The sequence below is a fragment of the Pyxicephalus adspersus genome, chromosome Z, assembly GCF_032062135.1.
Source record: "Pyxicephalus adspersus chromosome Z, UCB_Pads_2.0, whole genome shotgun sequence".
In the NCBI taxonomy this organism is placed as follows: domain Eukaryota; kingdom Metazoa; phylum Chordata; class Amphibia; order Anura; family Pyxicephalidae; genus Pyxicephalus; species Pyxicephalus adspersus.
In genome coordinates, this window is record NC_092871.1 from 14,719,841 (window position 1) to 14,744,152 (window position 24,312).

General features: G+C 37.0%; 1 protein-coding gene and 1 long non-coding RNA gene across 2 annotated transcripts; both read right to left on the reverse strand.

Moving 5' to 3' along the window:
• Positions 1-3,020: 3,020 nt before the first annotated feature.
• On the reverse strand, positions 3,021-8,897 carry LOC140344152 (uncharacterized). The gene is made up of 2 exons (XR_011923499.1): positions 8,712-8,897; positions 3,021-3,629 (listed from the first exon to the last, which is right to left on the reverse strand). It is a non-coding gene; the product is annotated as an uncharacterized lncRNA (long non-coding RNA).
• A 1,710-nt stretch (positions 8,898-10,607) lies between these two features.
• On the reverse strand, positions 10,608-22,523 carry LOC140344142 (cytochrome P450 2C8-like). The gene is made up of 9 exons (XM_072431099.1): positions 22,282-22,523; positions 22,017-22,179; positions 19,965-20,114; positions 19,512-19,672; positions 17,575-17,751; positions 17,172-17,313; positions 14,470-14,657; positions 12,940-13,081; positions 10,608-12,020 (listed from the first exon to the last, which is right to left on the reverse strand). The coding sequence occupies exons 1-9, from the start codon at positions 22,459-22,461 to the stop codon at positions 11,839-11,841; spliced, it is 1,485 nt and encodes a 494-aa protein (XP_072287200.1). The 5' UTR covers positions 22,462-22,523; the 3' UTR covers positions 10,608-11,838.
• Positions 22,524-24,312: the final 1,789 nt, after the last annotated feature.

Sequence of the window (24,312 nt, forward strand, 5' to 3'; positions counted from 1 at the left end):
GGTTATGACGTGGTTGCACCTCCCTCAAGAGAATGCAAGTACTGCTCCCACTTTGCTTTGTGGTTCTTGGAAAAGCAGGGATGTTATACCCAAATGTGACCCGATCTGTCTTCTGTGGATCTGCCTGTGGCACAGGATGCATATTGCTATGCACTTGTCATCATCTTTCAGCGTGAAAAATGACCACACTGCTGAGGTGTGTGCAACCACTCTGCTGCTCTTTTTCTTTGCCTGCCTCTGCATCCCCTGGATGCCCTGCATCTCCTGCAGCTCCATCTCCCCCACAGTCACATCGTCTCTGACTGTTCCCCTGCTTGTGCCCACTCATCAATGTGTTTTTTGAGACTCACATGAGGCAGATTTGCTGCCCCTTCCATCCTCAGTCTGTTGCTGCTGCTGGCTTTCCTCTACGTCTGTTTCGGAACTCCTGCTAGCCCTTACATGCACCGGTGGTTCCCAGGTGACATCACGGTCATCATCATCCTCATTTTCATCTAGGCCAACCTCTGCAAATGCAGAACCCCTGCCTAGCAAGTTCTGACCACACTCTTCAAGGGTCTCAAAGTCTGCTTCCTGCTCTGAACTTCGTACTGACAGATCCTCAGGCTGTTCCTCAAACAACATGGGAGAGTTATTGGGAGATTACAGGTGCATTAGCCATGCTAATATCTGTGTTTGCTCCTGTCAGGGCTGTGCTGGTTCCTGTTGCTGCTGCAGAAGAAGACCAAATGGTCTTCCTTGGTAAATAGAAACAGGTATCAAACANTAAAATATCTGTATTTATTTTAAAGAATGCCATAAATTTCACAGTACCAAATGGTCTTGTTTGTTAAATAGGAACAGGTATCAAACACTAAAATATCTGTATTTATTTTAAAGTAGGACAGAAATTTCACTGTACCAAATGGTCTTTTTTGGTAAAAAGTAACTGCAATTGATTTTATTTAGCTTTAGAGAATGTGCAGTGTGAAAAAAAGATGACTGACAGTGTCTTTACTAATACACAATATCGATTACACTAAATGTGCTGACTGCTTACAATTTAACAAAACTGACTACCTAGTAACTCATGTAAAAGTAAAGATGTTTGCTAACTTATTCTACATACACAATATCCTATAATAAACAGTAGTACAGCATATATGCCCTATAAACCACTGAACTATGCAGTTAGCAATGAACTAAGTAGGCCCCTACGCTGTCCCTGTGATAATGCACGTCGCCCCCCGCGGCTGTCCTCTAAACAGAACACAAGATGGAGTGACTGACCACCCCCCACCCCCCCCGTAAATATATATGCCTGTGCTCAGATCTCTCCTGATTGGCTGCTGGGCCTTGCTGTGCATCCTGGGAGCAAATGATTTGCGGCGATTCCCAACAAAATGTCTGGGCGTTATCGCCCCCTGCTTTTTCCCTCTTTCGTTCGGCAAGAACATGACCTCATGGCGAATCACAAGGCCATTCTCACTTACATGTTCGGTAAGCGAGAAAGGCCCAATTCGGCGCGAGATCGAATTTGCAAATCTCGCTCGCTCATCCTTACTTTCAATAATAAAATATAAATATAATAATTTAAAAATCATAATTTTCAGTATGACTTGATCAGTTTTTTTATTGTTGTGGAAAAATTTAGTCTCACTCTTCTTTCTAACATTGCCTCAGTTCATTGAGTTTTTTTGCTTATGCACAGCTTTCCTAAGGTCCTGCCTTAAGAGATTGGTTTGAAGTCTGGTCTTCGTGTGGACCTTTGCAATACCTCAAATCTTTTTTTTTTTCAGCCACTCTTTTGTAGATTTGTTGGTGCATCACAACATACATGCATTGATATATAAAAGCTCTCAAAGACTGTTGAAGATAGACTATCATGGGTGGTCGAAAAAACCTGGAATGGATTTAAAACATTTGCCAGCTAATGATTTTCAAGAATTCCATTCCCGGTTTGTTGAATCACCCTAATTCTCCTATGACAGTCTATCATTTCATATCTTGTAGAGCTTTAATAAATCAGACCCATTATCCTAACTCAGAACTTTGCAACACAAGTCAATAATACAAATTTGTCAGCTGTCAGCTGAGTCAAAGCTTATAACCGTGGGTCAGGTCAGTGCATGGAACACAACCCAAGGTAAGCATGAACACAGAACAAGGTGAAAGTTTTATGTTTATATCTTTTTTGGCAAAAGCTTCACATCAATATTGTGCAACCAGGAGTGACGATTTATCAGCCAACAAAACATTTTCATTTCCTAATAGAGTGAGAAGTATTTGAACCATTGTCAAGTCCTTCTGTGTTCTTTGAGGATTTGCACAGAATAGCAACAAAACAATAAAAACAATGCATTTCTCCATAAAGTCTTGATAGGAAAAACATAATCTTACCACACTAATAACAACTTTTAATGGCTGATAAGTCATTTTGATATATTGAAAGATTTTTATGCTGGTATAATAATGTACCCCCTAAAATATTCCCCTGGGGGGGAGAGTTGATATCTGTTCACCCCCATTAAATAGGACTTTAATCAAAAGTTCTACCTTGCCTAATATTGCCAGCTCTTTTTGAGACATCACTTGCTTGGAGGAGACCATTGCCCTTCACCACTGGAATGAGGATTTGCTTCAAGATACCCAGTGAAGAGAGGTATGTGCCACTGTCTACTGTCTTATTCAGTTTTATAAAGTTATTCACAATGTAAGCTGCTGGCTTCAAAGAAAAACCTAGGTTGCATGAGATAAAAAATATTTTTTATGGAAATAACATACACCGTGCGTGTAAGCATTTATGTGTTTATCACCCCCCACCCCCTTCCTAACACGTAAACACACCAATTCATTTTCACAAGAATTGGATTTTCTAAAATCAGATGTCTTTAGAAATGTGCAGTCACTACTAGGTATGGAGCTACCAACCCAATGGAGACATGAGGAAGAGGTTTGGGCAAAAGATATGTTATAACTTTTGTAACAATGTATTTGTAATTTGTACGTCTGTTATACAGTTACATGTATATAGCTGAACATTTTTGAATTCTTTATTTAATTATATACAGTGTACAAAACATAAACAGCAAAATAGATAATATAATTAGACATTTACATTCCCACTGTATTGTAGACTTGCCCCCCATGGCAGCAGCCAGATCTCCCATATTCATAATTTAATTATTCCTTATAAACCAATAAGTAAGTATAGGGAGGGGCAGGCTTTTATCATAGGTGGTGGGATAATTTTACATTTCACAATGTTCATATTGTTGAATTCAGCTTACTACTGAATACATTCTAAAATTACATATCCTAAACCTTAGGAGAGCACCTGACCCTTTTTCCAGAGGAAGGGAACTTGATATATTTTGTATATTACAATAACATACATACTGTCAAAAAAAGGTTTCCAGGTTCTAGCCACAAAATCAAATTATCATACTTTATGTTATGGGGTGGGTATTTCATTGAAGGACAGCAAATATTTTATAATCCCGAGCTCCTGATGAATTGGTATTGGGTTCTGGGGTGATTTCCAGATACTTTTTTTCCACAGTAGACTTCAAAGTAAATCTTTGCAGTATAGAAGTGAAAAACAGGCAGAGTTCCATACGAGCCATCCCTTTTCCCGCACACGTGTTTCCCTAGAGAAAATGGACAAAAGAAAATATCAGTTTCACAATACCATTATAAGACCAACCCACAGTGTTAAAAGCTGTGTGTAAGTAACCTGAGTCTTAGGGCCTGATTTATTAAAGCTCTCCAAGGCTGGAGAAGATACACTTTCATCAGTGAAGCTGAGTGATCCAGCAAACCTGGAATGGATCTTGTCCAAGATTAAAAACAGTTGCTAACAAATAGCAAATTACTTTTAAGAAAACTATTTCAGGTTTACTGGATCCCCTAGATTCACTAATAAAAGTGTATCGTCTCCAGCCATGGAGAGCTTTCATAAATCAAGCTCTTAGTTTCTAATACTGCAGGCTGGGGCTTTACAGTCCCTTATATCAGTTTACCTCCATACTTTGTGATGACATCTTCTTGATTGATTTTGGAAATATTGAAGGGTGACTTTTTGGACTTTTTCATGGGTTTTTGATTTTTTAACACATCGTACAATTTTAAAACTTAGCAATGAACATTCCAGAAGAAGAAAGCAAATTAGAGATAAAAAGAATGAGAAGGGTTAGAAAAAAACTTTATAATGCAACACTTTATAATCCAACACTTTTTAAATGCAACTTTAGTACACAAATTTTTGGTACCTGCAGAAAGTGGCATGGAAACATCATTCTTCTTAAGGGTCCCATTTTCATGAAGAAGTGCAATGGGTCAAATTGTTTTGGGTTCCTAAATCGATTAGGGTCTTTTAAAACGCTAATAAGTATGGGAACCACAAATGTGTCCGAAAATGAAAATAACAATCAAGAATTAAAAAATTGCAGTTGTTTTTTTTTTTTGTTTTTTTGTTTTGCTTTTTGTAAATCAAGTTTTTACACTCTGTGTGCCTCAGCTATGGGGAACAACAAACGGCACGTCATACAAAATGATGACATTAAATACTAAAGTAACATGTACAAATATACCCTGCAACACTGCTATATTAGAAGGCTCACTCGGTTAAATTTACCCTTTGATATCTATAATCCAGCACAAGACAGGTTTTGCAGCTCCAACAAGCTCAGTAGGACAACAATATTGACAGACATGTAATTCCCGGAGTCTGTACAGGGTAAAATTCTCTCTCTGTGCATCCTGCATCTCCAATCCCATTCAGTCTTCCATTGTGGATTTGCTTCTAATCGGCTGTGGGATGTGGGAAACATTGCCAAAAAACTGTCCATAAAGTTTCTAGCAACTCAAATAGGTGCATTCCAGGATCAGCAGATTACAGGTAGGAATTTGATGAACTTTGTAAAACAGCATTGTTTGGTTGAAAAATTAGCACTGAACAGGTAGACTGAGATCCATTTAATAATCTCAAGGTTTCCTTGTACTTCATTGAACCACCCTTTCCATATAACAGCTTTGTATAGCTATTATTATTATTAGTAGACAGTATTTATATAGCACCAACATATTACACAGAGCTTTACAAAGTCCATAGTCATGTCACTAGCTGTCCCTCAAAAGGACTCACAATCTACTGTCCCTACCACAGTCATAAAATCCTATTCACAATAAAATTCATCATATCTGGCAAGAAATAAACTAAGCACACTTATTGTGAGCAACTCCACCCTTTTATATGGATTTTTTTAAATTAAAAATTAATATTTTCTAAAATAAAAGCAAAGTGAAGTACCATTAGTCTATCTCATCCTTGGGCTTGGCATCTACTAGATAGTTGTGTGTACTGACCTCTTAAACACTTTTTTACATTAACTGTTTTTCCAAGATGATTTGAGGTTGCATTTAGGATTTGTTACGTCCTTCTTATAAAATATTAGTTTTTCCAAAATGTTTGCTATTGCTCCCGAGCATTGTTATGTCATTCTGTTCATTTAATTATATACTGTACAGAGTGTTCTAATAGTCTGTGTTTTCCCTAATATTTTTCTCAATTCAGACGTACATAAACAAAACCATGAAACAATGCCGTACTAAATAAAAGCTTTCCATCTGATCCCTGAATCCTTAGCCTGGGACATCTTACCACATGCCAGGGCCTGCTGCCAAGAATCTATTAGTATATTATCTTATTCAAAACAATGAACATATATGACAGGCAAAAGTTAGCTTTCATCACAACCATGTAAAGAAAGGTTAACTGATTAATTGATGGGAAGGTGCTATTACTGGACCACCATTTTATCCAGTGTATCTGGAACTTAACATGGGGGATTATAATTATAATTATCAATACTTTATCCAAAGCTCACAGAACATTAGCGATGGTCAGTAGGAAAAATGCTTCTTACATTGCTGGCCATTGAGAAGAATGTCCCCCTTACAGGTAGCTAATAACATAATCGTTATTACCTGATCTGACCTGAGAGTTGGACATTTCTCATTGCCCCTGGCAAGGAACCCTATTCCATGGAACCCTGGTTGAGAAACACTTATTTAATTAGTTCCTTACATCGTCGGTCCCCTGCCTGTGGTCCGTGAGAAATTTTTGGTGGTGTGCGGCTCTGGCCTGTGCACCCCCAGCGGGCTCAGAAGAAGGACCCTGGTTGTGGCGGGTAACCGGCAAGACCCATGGACCATGTCTTCTGTATACATCACAGGCTTGGGGCGGTCAAGCCTTAAGCCTCAGACTTGTGATGGGAGAGTACGCGGGTTTTGGCATAATGACGTCACTCCAGAAGTTTCTTTTCCTTTGAGGGACACACGGCTCCCCGGCCATGGGCGGTCAGGAGTACGTAATAATAGTGGTCCGTGACGTCAAAAAGGTTGGGGACCACTGCCTTACAAAATTTTGCTGAAAGTGGATTGCTTTCAACGAATAACTGCACACAAATATGTTGTTTCATCCCTTACATCTCTCGCTCTACCTTAGGAATGTGGTATCCCCTGAAAGTAATGTCCCTGCTGGCAGCATGGAATATTCCTGAAGGGATGATATCAGCAAATCTCTAGATCGCATGTATACCAGCATCTGTATATGGCATCTTGCTCCAATCACGGTTTCAATCTCTTTCTTTATACATAAAATCACCAGGTAAAAACAAAGTAAAAAAATACACCATATCTATGAATTGGTAAGCTTCTTTGTCTTTTGGGTCAAGATGAAGTGTAGAATATGTTCTCATCAGTAGTTGAGAGAGGGACTAACACCGCCATTTTTACTGGGTGATGGTAGTGGATTGGTAAAACCGAACAGGACGGGGGTCCAAACGGTGATGCTCTGTAAAGAGCAGGACACAGGTTTAACTCCTGTGGAAGGAAGGCCTAAGGAGGCCAGGGATGCTTCCCGAAAAAAACCAAACCCACACTTGTAAGAATGGAGAACCCATGATCTTGCCAAGGAGCTTAGAAGTGCTAAAGCCATGGCGATTTGTCCCCCTTGAAATGGTGTCCCGGGGGGCACCAGAAAATCATATAGAGCTTAGTCACCCCTCAGCTGTGCACCAGGCATATTTCACTTAAGCATTATTCACTACAGCTCTTTTTAGTCTGGCGTCAGCACTATCTATGCGTCAGCACTATTTAAATGTTTTTAATAAGATGTTTTATTATCCGTTCAGTGTGTTATGCACAGAGCACTTATTTATGTTTATATGTTTGATTCAGAGGTCCTGATTTAATAAAGTTCTCCAAGGCTGGAGAGAATACACTTTCATCAGTGAAGCTGGGTGATCCAGCAAACATGGAATGGATCTGGACCAGGATTGAAAACATTTGCTAACAACTAGCTTGATTTTAGGAAATCCAATCCAGGTATGCTCAATCACTCAGCTTCACTGATGAAAGTGTATTCTCTCCAGCCTTGGAGAACTTTAATAAATCAGGGCCAGAGTATGTGTTTGCCTTATAAGCCTGTCCTGATGAACGTGGTTGAGGCTCCTGACCGTATGCTCTCCTTTATTGGAAGTCTTCCCAGACTATTACTTGGTAGGCAGGTTGTGGCTAGCCAAAAAAAGGAAGGAAACTTGCCTGGTCACAGCTAAACAGGTCAAGATAACCTTGTCCCCTGTCCAGAGCATTATGTCTCAGGGGAGCAGGACATGGGGCCTGCTCTTTGAAAAAAAGACCTAAAAGCATACTGGTCTTTTTTTTTTTTTTTTTTTTTGGGGGGGGGGGGGGTTTGCACATTCTTTTTTTCTGTGCACTTGGGTTTTTGTTTCAGGAGGCACAACTTTGCAGACTTCCAAAAATGGATGATTTGGTAAGCTGCAATACTTTACATTTTTTATAAATTTTGTTTGTGCTTTAATTTGCTCTCTGTTAGGCACAATACTTATAACATGGTTAACATGTTTGCAGTGGTGCCAGAGGTGGATTGTAGTCTCAAATCATGTATGAGGTGCAATGGTAATACCTTGTATCTCTCGGTGTTTCAGCATCATTAGGAAAGCATTTCTCAGAGTATTGCTTGTAGTCTCTGTACCAGCCAAAAACAAATCTTGTACCTATCTCAACAAATTTTCCTCATTAAATTCTGAGTCTGGGTTTTGTTTCTCCTGAATGAATGCATCTTCTCCTCTTCCTGGTTCTTCATCCTACGTCATCCTACCCAGGCGCAAGATCGGGTGAGGTAGAATGGAAAAAAAACTTGACGATCTCACTGCACATGCATGAAATCGGCACATTTTTCTCTTTGCCCAAAAAGGCTACGAGCATGTGCACATGCTTGGGCATGTGAAGAGGAGAAGGAGCACCCAAGAGCCTCCCGGGTCAGTGCTGCACCCTGTATTTTTTTACCCTTTTATGTAAAGTGACATTTCTGAGTTTAGGTACGCTTTAATTATGCTTTCATTGTGTTGCAAAAATCTGGTGCCAGAAGACCCTTTTGTAAACACATTCACTTCTATATTACTTTCAATGAAGGACTAATAGGTTTTAAGTTAAAACATTTTAAACAAACTTTTAGTGTCAAATCTATCAATGCCTTCTTCACCGCATCATATCCAACCACAATAGAACCACAGGAATGTTGGTCAAGTAGCATGTGTACACTGGTCCATACGTCTCACTGACCTGTATGATATACAAAATACACCATGCACAGAATGAAAGAGAAGCAAGTAAAAAGATGTAAATATTGTGCATGCAAGTATTACCTTCACTAAAGCTGAAATTACTTCTGTGGTTCCCAGCTGCAGCATGTTCCCCAGAAGGGGCAAAGGAGTGGGGCCTGAAGGGAGAATACTATGTTTTATCCTTCTCCACCATGTCACAAGGTAAATCAGAACAATGACTCCATTGGCCAGCAGAAGTGTTGTTCCTATTCCCATGGCCATCCTGGATGTAACTAGTTCCCAGGGAAATCAGAGTCTAAGCTATTATTCTGTCCTGTTTGTATTCAAGATCTGAACTTTGTCTGCATTCCAACCAAATATGATGTAAGAGAATGGGCCTTTGTAAAGGTTTGGTGTTGTGTTTCCTAGAGAGGGATCAACAATGTGCACAGTGTTTTAGAACTATGTGAAAGAGAAAGTGTATCAGGCAAAAAAAAAAAAAAATTGCAAGTACTGAAACAGAGAGATTAAGTCTTCTCAAAATTAAAGTTGAAGCTAATTTGTAATCTCTAATACACATATGCATATATATTAATTTGCAGGAAAAAGATTGAGCAGTTTCAGGTGAACTTTACAGATTTGCTGATTGATTTTAGCATGAAATAGTGCACAGATGGAATTAATTGTGTGAAAACAGGGCCAGCCTGTTGTGCTTGGGTAAATTTGTTAGAAAGCACAGCATTCTCTATAAAGAGTTAAATGAAAGCACCTGCCTTTAATTATATTCTGCCTTAGAATATTATAGAAAATATAAATTATACAAAGGCTTAGTTCACCAACTATTAAAAAAAAGTTTGAAAAAAAACCCTTTAAAGCAGACTTAACTTATCAGCAGACTTTTTACAAATGTATACTGTATACTAAATATTTTTTTTAAAATGATAGTGACATCATGATTACATAACCCTGCCCACTTTCCATCGTAGATCTGAGCCTGCGAAGAGAGAGTGGACACATTGCTGAACCTAGGAACTGTACATGGGACCTGGCCCGTGGCTCTGGCCGGTGCGTCCCCCCAACAGGGTCCTTCCTTTGACCCCGCTCAGGGGTACACTGACCAGAGCCGCAAACCCCCTAATTTTTCTTTGTTGGTGACCGCTGTCCTAGGTAGCTTCAGGCTGATCTTTCTGTGTATGCTCAATCTAGGCAGCTGATGTCACTCTGCTTGGGGTTTTTGTGTTTGACGCCTGGGGAGGTTGCTAGAGAAAGGGGAGTTTGCAGGGGCCTTTTCTGTGGAAGGAGCATGCTGAGGGAGTTGAGTATTGTTACAATCACTGGTTTGTTACCCAATGTTGTCACAGTGGCATTCCTAAGATGTTTGTTCATGAAAGTAGAAGTAAAGAGAAAGCAGATATCAAATACAAATATGGAAATCTACTTTGAGAAATGTAAATTTACTTTGTGTGTTCGATATCTATTCACTTTTTTTTATTTTCTTATTAAAAACTATATGCTTCTTTATGGATTCAGTGTTTTTTTCCATCAAATCAAATGGTCTGCGAGGTGTTTTTGTAAGTATAATGGTGTTTTTATAATGCCCAGAAATTCATCCTAAATGGCAATCTTTCTGAGTAATTTCATATTTCCATGAACCTATTGACTGGGTGCCGTAACACTGAACAAATCTCCAGATAACAGGTAAATCACACAACATAAAAAGTTTTGAGCTCTCTATTTATCATGAAAAGGACCATGGTACAATGGTACAACCATTATTCATTAGCACACACCTGTTTTAGCCAATGACTTTAACGCTGGTGAATCTGTCATTTATTATTTGGAATGCAACATGTTAGCATTGGTAGATGCTGGGTCATTGTGATTTAGTGAGGAGTATGTTCCACCAGAGGAAGAGACTGGAGTACTGGAAAGGGGGAGAAAAAAGGAAAAAAGATAGAAAAACGTTTCAGCAATAACAGCAAGTCTTATAGAAATAGGAATAAAATCCAGGAGTTTAATTATATGAAAATCTGTACATCATGATAATGCAGATTATATTGGAATAGATATGATAGGTACACAAAGTATATTGGATATAAGAAGTATATAAATATAATGACTACAATAAAAACAAGAAATAAAGGATAATAAGTCAATGTCTAAAAGTAAGCTCTGACATATTTAAGATTGTTGGTTATATTGTATAAAATACATTAAAGTACATAAAGTACATGTCATTACAAAATATAAGAACAATGTTGGCTCATATTACATGGTTTATATCTAATACAGTATATAGGAAACATTTAATAATCATAAATGTTGTAGTTACTTGGAAGATATCAAAGTATCAAGGTAGAATGATAGATGGAGAAGCAGAAATATAGAAGTTGGGTTAGAATAGATATATCAGGCTAACATCAAAGTTGTGACATAGTCCCAACGTGGTGCCTTATGGGAGTCATCATTTTTCCTGTTTTGATTGTATATATGTGTTCGTAGATTCTTCTTCGGAATGCTCTCTTGGGCTTTCCTATGTAGAAACATCCACAGATACATGAAATAGGATAGATCACTCCTGTGGAGGAGCAATCGATGTACTGTCTTATTCTGTGTACAGTATTATTTGGAAGTTGGATTATTCGCTGCTCTTTGATCCAATAACACTGTTGGCATTTTTCGCATTTGTGGACCCCTCCTGGGGCTGGGTTAATATTAGGGGTCATATTAGTGCGAAAATGGCTAGATACAAGTGTATCTTTCAAAGATGAAGATTTCCTGCACGTAAGATTGGGTTGTTTATTTAAGAATTTGGCTGTACTGAGATCTCCTAGTAATATGTTCCAATGTCTTTTTAGTACATTAGATGGGATACATAGTACATTAGATAGGATATTGTGCTGGTTGATGTATGTGTTAATAATCATGACCGTTTCCTCCATAGTTGGAGGTTTCTTTTCCTTGATAAGGTCCCTCCATTCTTTTGTTTTGACTTGAAAGTATGATCTCTTCAAGAGTTTTTTTTACTATATACTCTTAGCATTAGTCTCTCTCTGAGAGCTTTGGCTTAAGAAATTGTCTAACTGGCAGCCTTAGATGTATTACAGTGTGTTGCATTAAAATGTATACTGTCACAAATTCATATTAAGATATTATATTCATATTCAATTAAGTCTGCCAGATGCCAGCCATTAATTTACATGATTGTTGATGTTGTCTGGTGGGTACTTCATCGAAGGACAGCAAGCATTTTATATTCTCGAGCTCTTGATGCATTGGTATTGGGTTCTGGGGTGATTTCCAGATCCTTCCTGTCCACTGTAGGCTTTAGAGTAAATCTTTGCAGTATAGTAGTAAAAAACAAGAAGAGTTCCATACGAGCCAGCCCTTCTCCTGCACACATGCGTTTCCCTAAGGGAAAATAGACAAAAGATAATATCATCTTTACAAAATTATTACAAGAATAAACTGCAACTCGATACATCAATGTTTCCTGTAGAAACATAAAAGAGTGATGGCAAAAAGATTTTTTTATTTGTACAATGCCATTTTAAATCATAACCCTGCACATCTCTGAAAGAGAAAGTAAATTGACTGCACCCTTCATTTATATTAATAAAGAAAGGAGAAAAAAGCAGGGGGTTCTTTTGGCACACTTGCTTGCATGCAATATATTAAAAATAAAGTTCAGTGGCAAAGAATAACAAAATATGTTGAAAACACATAACACAGTATAAGTGAAAACTTGTAATCAGCACAGAATCATATTTATAAGTCCATGTTAACTGGGGATGAGAATGCTGTGTTGTACAGAAATCCACATTGTTATTTTTCCTGTAACCCAAAGCAGATTGGGGTCATGGGGCAAACTGGTAAGCGAAATGCTGATACTGATAAGATAAACCCTCCTTTTACCCGGCACCCTTCATCTAAATATTTTGTAGTCTACTGGGTTTATTGAAGCTGCACAACACAGAATAACTAATATAAGGCTGCTGTCCAGTCTAGTGGGTTTTATATCATTACATTGCTGGACTAAAGAAACGGTTTACATAAAATTTAAATTTCAAAAATCAAATAAATAAATGGTTGCCGTTAAATGTCCTGGTGAGTGTTGACCCTGAGAGATTCACTTGGATACATATTTGTACTTTTACTCTTCACATGTATATGCATAATCTTCAACATCTATATCATGCTATGATGGGTTGTGTTGTCATGATTTTAATAAATATTTTAGGTTAGGGTCACCATATATGTATCACAAGTAAGTTTCTTTCATATTTATGATATTGATTCTGGCTTTAACAAATATATAATCCTTTGATACCTGCAGAAAATGGCATAAAGGCATCATTCTTCTTAAAGGCCCCATTTTCATCAAGAAAATGCCCTGGGTCGAATTCATTTGGATTCTTGAACCAATTGGGGTCTTTTAAGACTGATGTAAGTATGGGAATCACTATGGTATTCTGAAATAAAAACAACAATTAAGAAATAAATGAACATCTTTGATTTTTCTTTGGATTTGTTTGAAGGTGTATGATTTTGTAAAGGAAACTTTGGCAGCGTGCAATGCTTCAGAATTTAGGGTCATAAAACGATGACATTAATAATAAAGTGTTATCTACAATAAGAAGAACAAGCTCAGTAGGTCAGCAGGCGGTGTGTAATTCCTGGAGCCTGTTCTCTTGGCTTTCTGGATTACCAGTTACATTCAGATGTCTAAGGAAAATATCATTCTACTTGGAGGCTGTGGAATTCTTTGATTTAAGGCTACATGTATATGAAAGTCTGCAAAGAAGTTTAAAGTATCTGGAATGGGTTCATTCCGGGATCACCTAATTATGGGTCGAAGAGCGTGTGGTGGACTTTTGTGGTGCAGCAATGTTTGGAAGTTTATAATACTGAGCAGGTAGCTTGTGCTTCATATATGTTATGTCAAGGTTTTTTTGAACCACCCCAAGTCTTTGTTATAAACCAGTTACATGTATATTAGGTATTGAAATGTGGTAATAGGTAGTATATTGTACCAGAGTATATAAGAGATTAAAAATGAATATGCATTAAATGTAACTTCTTCTAAAAAGTTTATGTTGTATATAATTAAATTCAAAATATTTGATAATCAAAGTATAAATCAGAGTATTTTGATATATTTCCTTAATAGTTTATATAAATATATACTTCCTCAGTTTTATATATTTCCCTGGTATTGATCATCCAGTATCTAGTCAGGCAGCTGTGTTCTTCCTGACCAATGGGAAAATATCCTAAAATCTTTAATGGCAGTCCTAATCATTCAGTTAACAGATCTAGCTTACTTTAGCTGGAAGTGCTAATAATGCTAAGATCCTCGCAAAATCCTGATGTATTGTGATATCCTTTTTGCATATAAATTCACATTTTGACCACTATTATCATGTTTGGCAAGAAATATTGTGGAAAAACTCCATTTTATATAGATGACAAACCCCATAAAAGCTAGGTGGAGATCTATTGATCACTCTCAAAAACCTAGGACTGGGACTAGATAATTCTTCGTACTGATTCCTAAAATACTTTTAGTATAAACTGCAGAATTCCTAAGATTTTTTGAGGTTGCCCTCAAGCTCTGTTAGTAAATAAACTGCTAAGATGCTTGGAAGTGAATCAAAAGCCTATGATTTCTCAGCACCAGGACCTGCTGCCATACGTCCATTTGTATGTTGTGTTATAAAAAAAATCAATAAAAAAAAAAATAAAAGATTAACACTTTCACATTAGGCCAAACATAGTACCCCCTGCCTCCAACACAAGCAATATTTAGCTGCCCCTTCTTATTTATGCTTGTTTATTCCTTACACCTCTCCTTCTCTACCTTGGGAATGTGGTATCCCCTGAAGGTGGTGTCTTTACTGGTAGCATGTAATAATCCTGTAGGTAAAATATCAGCAAATCTCTGGATCTCATGTATAACGGCTTCTGTATATGGCATCTTGCTCCTGTCCTCCACCGAGGGAAGGCGATCTTGTCCAATCACGTTGTCAATCTCTCTTTGAACTTTTTCTGTAGATGTTAAAAAAATCATGCAAATGACAAAAGCTTTGCAAAAAAAAATGCTATAACTATGACCAGCATCTGATAAGTAGTCACTTTTGATATATTACCATATGATGCCATTTAAATTGGAACACAACCTGAAAAGCCACCTGTTACATACTCCATACCTATTGCTTTTAATGAAATCTGAAAATAAAACCACTCTAGCAGAAATGTCTCCATTGCTCCTAAAATCTCTAGGGTCTATCAATTAAACATAAAGTCAACTAAGAAAGAAAACCGGGATGGCAGAGACAGAGGACCCGATTTATTATTGGTCTCCAAAGGCTGGAAAAGATACACACTCATCAGTAAAGCTAGGTGATCCAGAAAACCTGGAATCGATTTCTTCAAATTCATTTGCTAGCAATTTTGGAATCCTGAACCAGATCCATTTCAGGTTTGCTGGATCTCCCAGCTTTACTAATGAAAGTGTATCCTCTAAAGCCTTGGAGAGCTTTCATAACTCAGGTCCATAGGATCAGCACAACAAGCACAGGCAGACCATTCATATTTCTTTACATGGTACAATATTGGTGCTTTTACCATATTATTCTTTTACTATTTTAACATTGGAATAGTGCTTATAATAACATCAGAGGTAAGTTTAGGGCTATGGGATGTAAATATTTTATATCACATGACCAAAGATGGGAGGATATACATTTGCCTTTATTCTAGGATGGGCACCATGCTGACATGAAGTACACCAAGAGTGTAGGGAGAATGAGACTCAATTTGTCTTCCCACCAATGGCAAGGCATTTCTATCTGTTAGCCTCATATTCTACAAGGCATAATATGTTCACTACTATGAAACACTTTAGTTTGCTGTGATGAGCCATAAGGGTTTATGCAGCAACCACTGGATACATTTTGTCACATCATGTACCACTATCATCCCTGTCATTACTACTTTTACAGTCAAACCTATGTCCAGGTCTGGGTCACATGATCAGCAAGCCAAAAATCTCCCGTGACATTATCGTGTTATCAGGTTTTCCCCTTTTTTATGCTGTGAGAGGAATATATACAGCTTGTGGCTATGCTTAGGGAGATGTAAAAGCTGCACAGTACGGCTGATATTACCAAGGCAAACAAAATACTTTTTTAAGCGGTTAGGCTGACATTTGTTAAAAATGCGGGTGCTACAATTCCACAATGGGGTTAAGACACTCCTCATCCTTTTTGTAAGCACATCCCTGGGTAAATGTGGCAAGTAAATGTCCACATCACAAGTTATAAATAGGTTCAACAGTACAAGTAGTAATAGTACAGGAAAGCATTTCTATTAAAAAACAGATGTTTGGTGAATACAATATGTTAGGATAGGAAATGTGTTACTTTTGAAGAATCAAAAGATAACAGATAATGTGACTGACTCCTAGTGCTGTCTCTTGCAAAATGTTAACCCCAATGATAAATCTATACCACAATAAGGAGGTTGTTTGTTGAAAATACTTGGGTAAAACAACATAAGTTATATCAAAAGTATCAATACAGGAGTTTCTGTTTTTCTGAATACCTGTATTACCTGTTAAGCCAGATAAGCCTGTTTATAATGTCCTTTAGGCTGGGTCTACATGGACGTTTTGTAAAAAGACATGTAAACGTTCCTACTGCGTTTATAAGCGTTTTTATGCACTTTTCTTAAATGCTGGAAAACGTCTATGCCGCGTTTTCCCGCGTTTTTTGCGCGTTTTACCGTGATTATACAATCGTTTTAGCACTTTGTAGAAGTGATTTCTGCAAGTACAAGAAGTACATACATCCAACAAGATAAAGCTCAAAAACGTGCCTGAAGGAAACGTCCTGGTGTAGATTAGTCCATTGAAATGCATGGGGACTTCAAACATGGGCTTTAAAAGCCTCAGGTTAAACGCTGGGGAAACAGTCCCTGTAGACTAAGCCTTAAAGCAGACCTAAACTAAAAAATGTTACCTTGTATAAAAGGGTAGACAACTCTGCAAAAGAAAATGAGTGAGGTTTTTTTTCAATGTTTCAATGTTTTATAAAAAATGTTTTTATACCTATTAAGCTTATCTAGCATAAGGGTAACAATGGTACAGTAAAAAAAAAGTGGCTGCCCCATATATTGACTGGAAAAAACAATGCTCCCTAGAGTTAATATTATTATTATTACACAGTATATATATATATATATATATATATATATATATATAGCGCTGACATATGTCTTTAATACAGTTTAAGGTCAATTAGGGGAAAGCCAATTACAATAACTGCATGTTTGGGAGATGTGTTATTAGCTGGATCACCAGGTGAAAATATAAAAACAATACAAAAACAGCTGCCATATTAACCAATTAGTAAGCTGCAATATATATTTCCTCTTTTATTTTTAGGTATGTGCTGGAATTTTATCTCTTGAGAATAAGGCAATTCATTTAACACGGCTAACATGTAGTAGTCCAAAGAGGGGTTATAGTAACAATTTATGTATAAGCTTCAAAGGTAATACCTTGTATCTCTGGGTGTTTCAACATTATTAGGAAAGCATATCTCATAGTATTGCTTGTAGTCTCTGTACCAGCAAAAAACAAGTCAATTACTGATCCCAATAAGTTTTCCTCAAAAAATTCTGTCTTTGTGTTTTGTTTCTCCTGAAAGATAAGCGTGCAATGTATATAGGTATATATCTATTATATAATATACAGTTAGTTGGCAGTACAAGCAGATGGCTATTGTGTATCAAACAACAAAACAGTACAACAATACAATCTATAATTACGGTATTTACAATAAAACCCACACATGTGTGAACAGAAATGTGGCTCATGACAATTCTTCTCCCAAAACTCACCAAAAAAAGAGACAAATCATTCACCAAAATATTCCAATACCACCTCAATCTTTAAACTCACCTCTTCCATCTTTATAAGAAAACAGTCTATGAAGTCATCTGGACAGTTTTTATCAAGAACTTCTCGGTGTGAATTCACAGACTCTCTCACAAACTTCCTCAATTTTTCAAAATTGAAAAATACTTTCTGATGGGGTCCAGGAAGCTTTTTTATCAAGTTTGGGAACATGCTCAGGATCTGAAAGAACAATATAGTTTTACTGTAGGTTGTTAGGCTGCATATTATTTATTCATTTATTCATATTATTTTTTAAGTCTCTGCTAAAAATGAGATATATCATAGGGTGAAAAAAAAAGTTTTAAATAGAACTCATCCAGTGGGATTTTAAATTGGCCTTCTGAGCAATGATAACATAATTATGAAACTAAAAGGTTTAAAATGCCAAACAATGTATTAAATGTGTACATAATACCATTTACATATGCAAAGTTCAACAAAATTTGCAACCAAAAAGTCTTCTGTAACAAATAGTTCTCCCCCTAAATACAGAACATTAGAGTCAGATGTAGGATAAGCCCAATAGATCTCAGACATAACTTTCTGTTTTTATCCATAAAATCCTATATCTTACCCTATTTCCTTTTTAATTTCTTATAAATATCAATGTGTATGCATTTTGAAGTTTTAGTATCACTGCTTTTTCAGGAGTGGAGGTTTCAAATATATCAGACGGGTTGAATGTGATATCCATTTGTCTGAATGTAGAGAACAAGAGCCAGGAAGCTATGGAAAAGAAACACATGGTCACCCAAAGTGTCCCAACAGGATATTATAAATAAATATTATGCAATTGTGCATTAAATATATGATTATCTCAAGTAGAGTCTAACGTGGGGTAATAGACAGACAAAAATCTGGTTGATGCAAGCTGTAAAATAAAGCTATGTATACAAATCATGTGATTCTCGATGAATGGTTGGGCTCAACTCCAACAAGAATCTGACACTCAACGGTCAAATGTATCCAATGTATAGCCAAATTGTTTGTATAGAAGTAAAGTGAATACTTCAATAGCTTTAAAGTATGTGGACCATATCTTCAGGGAAGCTGAGGAACTCCAGTTGGATCAGTTTTTTGGCTAGGCACATAGGGCCTGATTTATTAACCTCCTGGGTGGTTTATTTATGTCCGGATTTATATGTCTAAAAGTGGTACATTGTTTTTCATGAAAGTTTATTTTACAGTTTAATATAATAGTATGAGTATTTTACCCCGAGCCACATTCTGGGTTAGTGCTGGGAGGTTAAGGCATGCCAAGGCTTGGAGAGAATACACTTTCTTCCATGAAGCTGGGTGATCCAGCAAACCTGGAATGGATTTCCTAATGTCATTTGTTATTTGTTAGCAAATGTTTTTGATCCTAGACCAGATCCATTCCAGGTTTTTTATCTCACCCAGGTTCACTGATAAAAGTGTATCCTCTCCTGCATTGAAAAGCCTATAAAAATATCTAAGCGGAGCTTTATTTAGATGTTCTGCTGCCCGAAAACACCTGCATGAGTTCACCCTTATGTACACCTGCACCTCTTGTGATTATTTAGGTAAAAGCCAATGGTAAATTGTGTTGTTAGAGGCAGTGTAGGCATTCTATGAAGAGCTATGTTTTAAAATACCAATAAAGTACCATTTCATGTTTAAAGATTTTTTTAAATGTTGAGGTGTTGGGTGATCTCTAGTCCCTGCTGCCCTAGAGCCTTAGACAATGATCCACTAAAAAGTAGGCAGAATATACCCAAAACCAATATATTATTTCTGAGTGGGCTTAAATTGGTAAATAAATTGATATTTATATATATAAATAAATAAATATAAATAAACATATATATATATATATATATATATATATATTTATACATATAGAAAACATATATCATGGGTTTTATGACATGCATTTCAGTGATACAAGATATATTTTTGCTTTCCCTATATATATTTACCTGACCAGATCGTGTATTCATACACCTAAAGATCTCTCTGATATCTTCCAGGAGAGTCATAAATTTTTTGTCCTCATAATCAAATCTCTTTCCAAACACGACGGAGCAGATGACATTGGACACAGCCAATCCCAGTAGATATGTTGGGTCAAACGGGGTGTCTGTTGTCAGAGACAAAAAGATTGTCATTCTTTACAGGAATTTACCATCTTGTAGGCTTATGTTGAATGAAAAAAAAATCTCGGAGCACTCAACTCTACAGGAGAAGAATCTTTTTATTTTGTCTAGTTTAATTTTTAATGTTGAGGTAAATCTGTAACATGCAAAGAAATAGGATCTCTTAAACAACACTCACATCAGAGGTACAAAAAAACATACAAAAACATTTTCATTAATACATGGAACCAAAAAATAACAACAGACTAAGAAACTGACCCAATTTCTGCCACTTACCTTTGTTTTTCATAAATTGCTCTCTCAGGTTCTGGGCCTCTTCTTGAATCCTCTCTTCAATGCTTCTCTTCCCCATCCCAAAATTTCTCAAGGTCGTTAGAGCGAAGCGCCTCATCCCCTTCCACCTTTCTCCATTGCTCATAATAATGCCTGCAATGTTGTAAGAGAATGTTGGTTCTGAGAATGCAATGGCCATGATCTTATGAAATTTGGAGTCATATCATTTTCATGTCATAACCCAAATATGTGATAATTATTTTCATTTCTTTTTAAAGGTCACCTAACAATAAAAAATTGCAGCTCTGGTTGAACTCTCAATACTATTTTATTCCCTGGTGCTGTCTCCTGCAGTATAGGTTTCCGAAGAAACCTTTGCTAACAGATTTTATAATGTTTAGTAGGGTAATGATGACATTTTGTAGGTGCAGGGAACCCTCCACTTATAATGTGTACATTATTACTTTCACTGAAGTCTCAACATTTTAGGCTTTAGGCATACACATTTTCTTCTGTCAATAAGGAGCCACTCACTTATTTGTCCAGTAATTATGGTTCAGTGACCAGTATGGGTGCCCCTGGGATTTGGTTGCCCTGTTCTATGTATGATGCTCAGAGAGTTCCAGTTTGAGTTGATTCCAACTTTAACTCGAGCTATTCTGACCTTGGATGAGTTCCAGTCTGACATAGGACTTCATCATTAACAGTCAGCGTAAGGCTCAGCCAATCTGGTCTCTGGACGATGACAGCTGTCATCATCCTGTGTCCATAATGGCTGGGCTGTACTATGTCTGTCATTGTCTGAAGTATGTCTGAAGCAGAATTTGCCTCATTAAAAATATCATTTCTAAACTCAATCTGACACTGTTTTGCATTCTGCACACTTCTGACTTTGACTTTTTAAGTAGTGGAAATCAGGCTCCTGGTACCAAAGTGAAACTAGGATCAAAGTGGCGCATAGAAGAGGTTACAGAATAATAGTAGGCGCAGTGTGATGCGTCTTTCAATTCTGTCTGTTGCCAGGTATTTTTCCAAAAATTATTGATTTTGGGTTTCTTGGCAAGACATAGTAACCTAAACTTTTTAATACTATAGATATTTAATACTATGGTTATTTTAGTCAAAGAGTAAATTTTATCATTGATTATTTATATCCGTGCTATCAAATTCTAGTCCTCCAGTGCACATATTTTGAGTATTTCTCTAGTAGACAGCAAAAACTTACAAAGGTAGAAAAATGGATCTCTGTTTATATTAAAATGCTGGCCTATACATAGCCTCAGAGGTCTTGAGTTGGACAACCCTGTTCTATATAATATTTCTTCTTCTGTGGCTTTGTGCTAAGAATGGAGAGTAATGCAACATATATATATGTATACACCAGAAATATTTTCATAGGCTTATATATTCAAGACATGCATACATAGAACATGCAAACATGTAAAATCCCCAGAAGAAAGTCAGTAACCCCAGTACTGCAAAGTTGAAATGCAGCACATGCTGCAAATTAGTGACCATACATATGTATACATTGTATGATAACATATGACATGCAATACAATTATATAAAAACAAATTAAAATGATCTCATTCCTTTATTATTTAACATTTATGAATTTGTAAACAGAGTGAAAACAAGATGGTGTAAATTACAAGTATCTGCCTGCAATTTCCTCTATAGTCTTCAAAAGATCTGATTTACCAAAAAGGAAATGCACATGGGTAGAAAATATTAGGTAAGAGTGTGGAAGTTTGCCCAGCTAGTAAATGCAAGCTTTTACTTATCTGATACACAACTGTACAGTTTTGACATCTTGTATGCAGAAGTAAGGGGTGCGTTCAGATTATAAATAATGTAATATTAAAAAATCGATAAGTTATGGGTATTAATAATTCTAACATTACAAGCAGCACACTACATTGTATGTGCTTGCTTCCCCTGAACAAAGATTACACTTCTATGTACATGAATTGCACAAAATAAATGTACACGGTGGTTCCATCCATAAAGCATGTTCTGAAAATGTTTTAATAAATTCATATTTGTGTACTTACCGTACGTTTTAAAAAACAAAGTGACCACCTCCACCTCTCCTCTGTTACTGAACACATCATTGTGATCCACCAATGCCTCCTTCACCGCATCATATCCAACCAGTACAACCACCGGAATGTTGCCCATGTAGCAGGTAAACACAGGTCCATACTTCTCACTTATCTGTATGCCATGATATGATAGATTGTGTTCAGAATGACATAACAACATATTAAAAGATGAAAACCCTCCCCCAGTAATAATGAAAATACATGTAGGTATTACCTTCAATATAGCTTTGGGCCCTTCTGTTGTGCTCATTTGCATTATGCTTCCCAGCAGGGGCAATGGAGTGGGGCCTGGAGGGAGATTACTATGCTTTATCCTTCTCCACCATGTCACAAGGTAAATCAGAACAGTGACTCCAGTAGCCAGTAAAAGTGTTGCCCCTATTCCAAGGGCCATCTCGACTGTAACTAGTTCCCACAGAAATCGAGTCTAAGCTATTATAATTTCTAGTTTGTATTCTAGCTTTGAACTTTGGCTGCATTCCAACCAAAGATGATGTAATAATGGGCGTTGTAGGGGCTGGTGCTGTGTTTGCTCAGCACTGTACAAAGCATTTTATCACAATGTCGAAGGGAAATTGTATCAGGCTAAAAAGAAGCATTACAAATCAATGAAACAGAGAGATGAAGTCTTCTCAGACCTAAAGCCAATGTTTATTCTTCTTTTGTTTTGCTTTCCCTAGCTCTCCACCTATCCCCTTAAAAATATGCAATTGAATTTTAAAATAAAACCTAGATAGGAAGGTCAGGCCTCAGTCCTCATGCAAGCGATTGACACTAGGAGGAGTTATTAAAATATCAAGATGCATTCATGGGTAAATGTCAGCCTACTAAATGCAGACTACTGCCCTAGGTAACACTTGTATGTGATATTAGGCCTCCAATATCTGAAAGTTTATAAAACTAATTCAGGAAAGTGATAGGCCAAGGACAGTATAGTCGGTAAGGAAATGGCAAAAAAATGCTGGAAGTCCTCAAGGAAATACGGTGAGCTGTATCAGAGATACTGAAGCTTATAATGTATACATTTTAGACCTTAAACTTTGCAGTAAAATCAGATTAGGCAATTTCAGTACATGAGAGGAGTTTGTACCACTGTGCTAGACTGGAAGTAATGCTGAAGCCTTACTTTAAAACTTTTTAAAAAATTGGAAGAGGAGCCTTTGTATTTCTCTTTGGCAAAAAAAAAAAAAAAATTAATTTCCCAGGTATGGCCAAGGGGCAGAAAAAAAAATACTTGGATATGCAATGCATTAAATATACTTACTGTTGTTATACAGTAGGTTCTCTTTTTTTGTATGCTCAAAAGTAAGACCCTGCAGATTGTTTTCCAAATGGTTTCCTAGAGGTTTACTGGTTACAAACTGACAAAGAACCGCAAAGCCCTCTCATTGGGCTTGATTTATTAAAGCTCTCCAAGGCTGGAAAAGATACATTTTGATTAGTGAAGCTGGGTGATGGAGCAAACCTGAAATGGATCTGGTCCAGGATTGAAAACATTTGCTAACAAATAGCAAATGACTTTTAGGAAATCCATTCCAGATTTGCTGGACCACCCAGCTTCACTGATAAAATTGTACCCTCACCAGCCTTGGAGAGCTTTAATACATCAGACCCATCAAGCCTTTCTATTAAAGCTCTCCAAGACTGGAGAAGATAGACTATCTTGGATGAACATGGGTGATCTAGTATTTACAAGGAAATGATTATGATAGAAGTTTTAGATCCTGCTTGGCTTTTGGGGCTAATCCAGGCAAAGTTTGACTTGTATTGGTTTTGAATAGTGCAGTAAGACTATTGTGAAATTCAGGGCTTGGGAGCCAATGGCCAATTAATGTTTCCCAGGGGTGGAAGGCTTCAACAGACTGCAGAGGAGTTAGTTTTGTAATATTTACTATCATTACTTATGCTGATTGCTATGTATGACTTTCTGCAGCATTCCAAGTTTCCAACAATTTGAGGTTTCTAAGCTTAAACTAAATACAGAATTCTGAGTTTCAATTTGGTTCTGACTGGCACATTGTACAGCAGTTGATCCCTAGTGGCTGGTGTACAATGTACAAGTTGTAACCATGTAAGATGTTCCTTAGTTAGATTGGCTGAAGGTAATGGAGCTCCACCGGTAATACAACAATGTTCAATTTTTGCAAGATCAGTCAAGTGTAAACAAAGTATTTCATTTCAGACTTCAGGAGAAATACTTCTCTTTATAGTGGCAGTCAGTAGTACAGTAGAGGGATATGTAAGC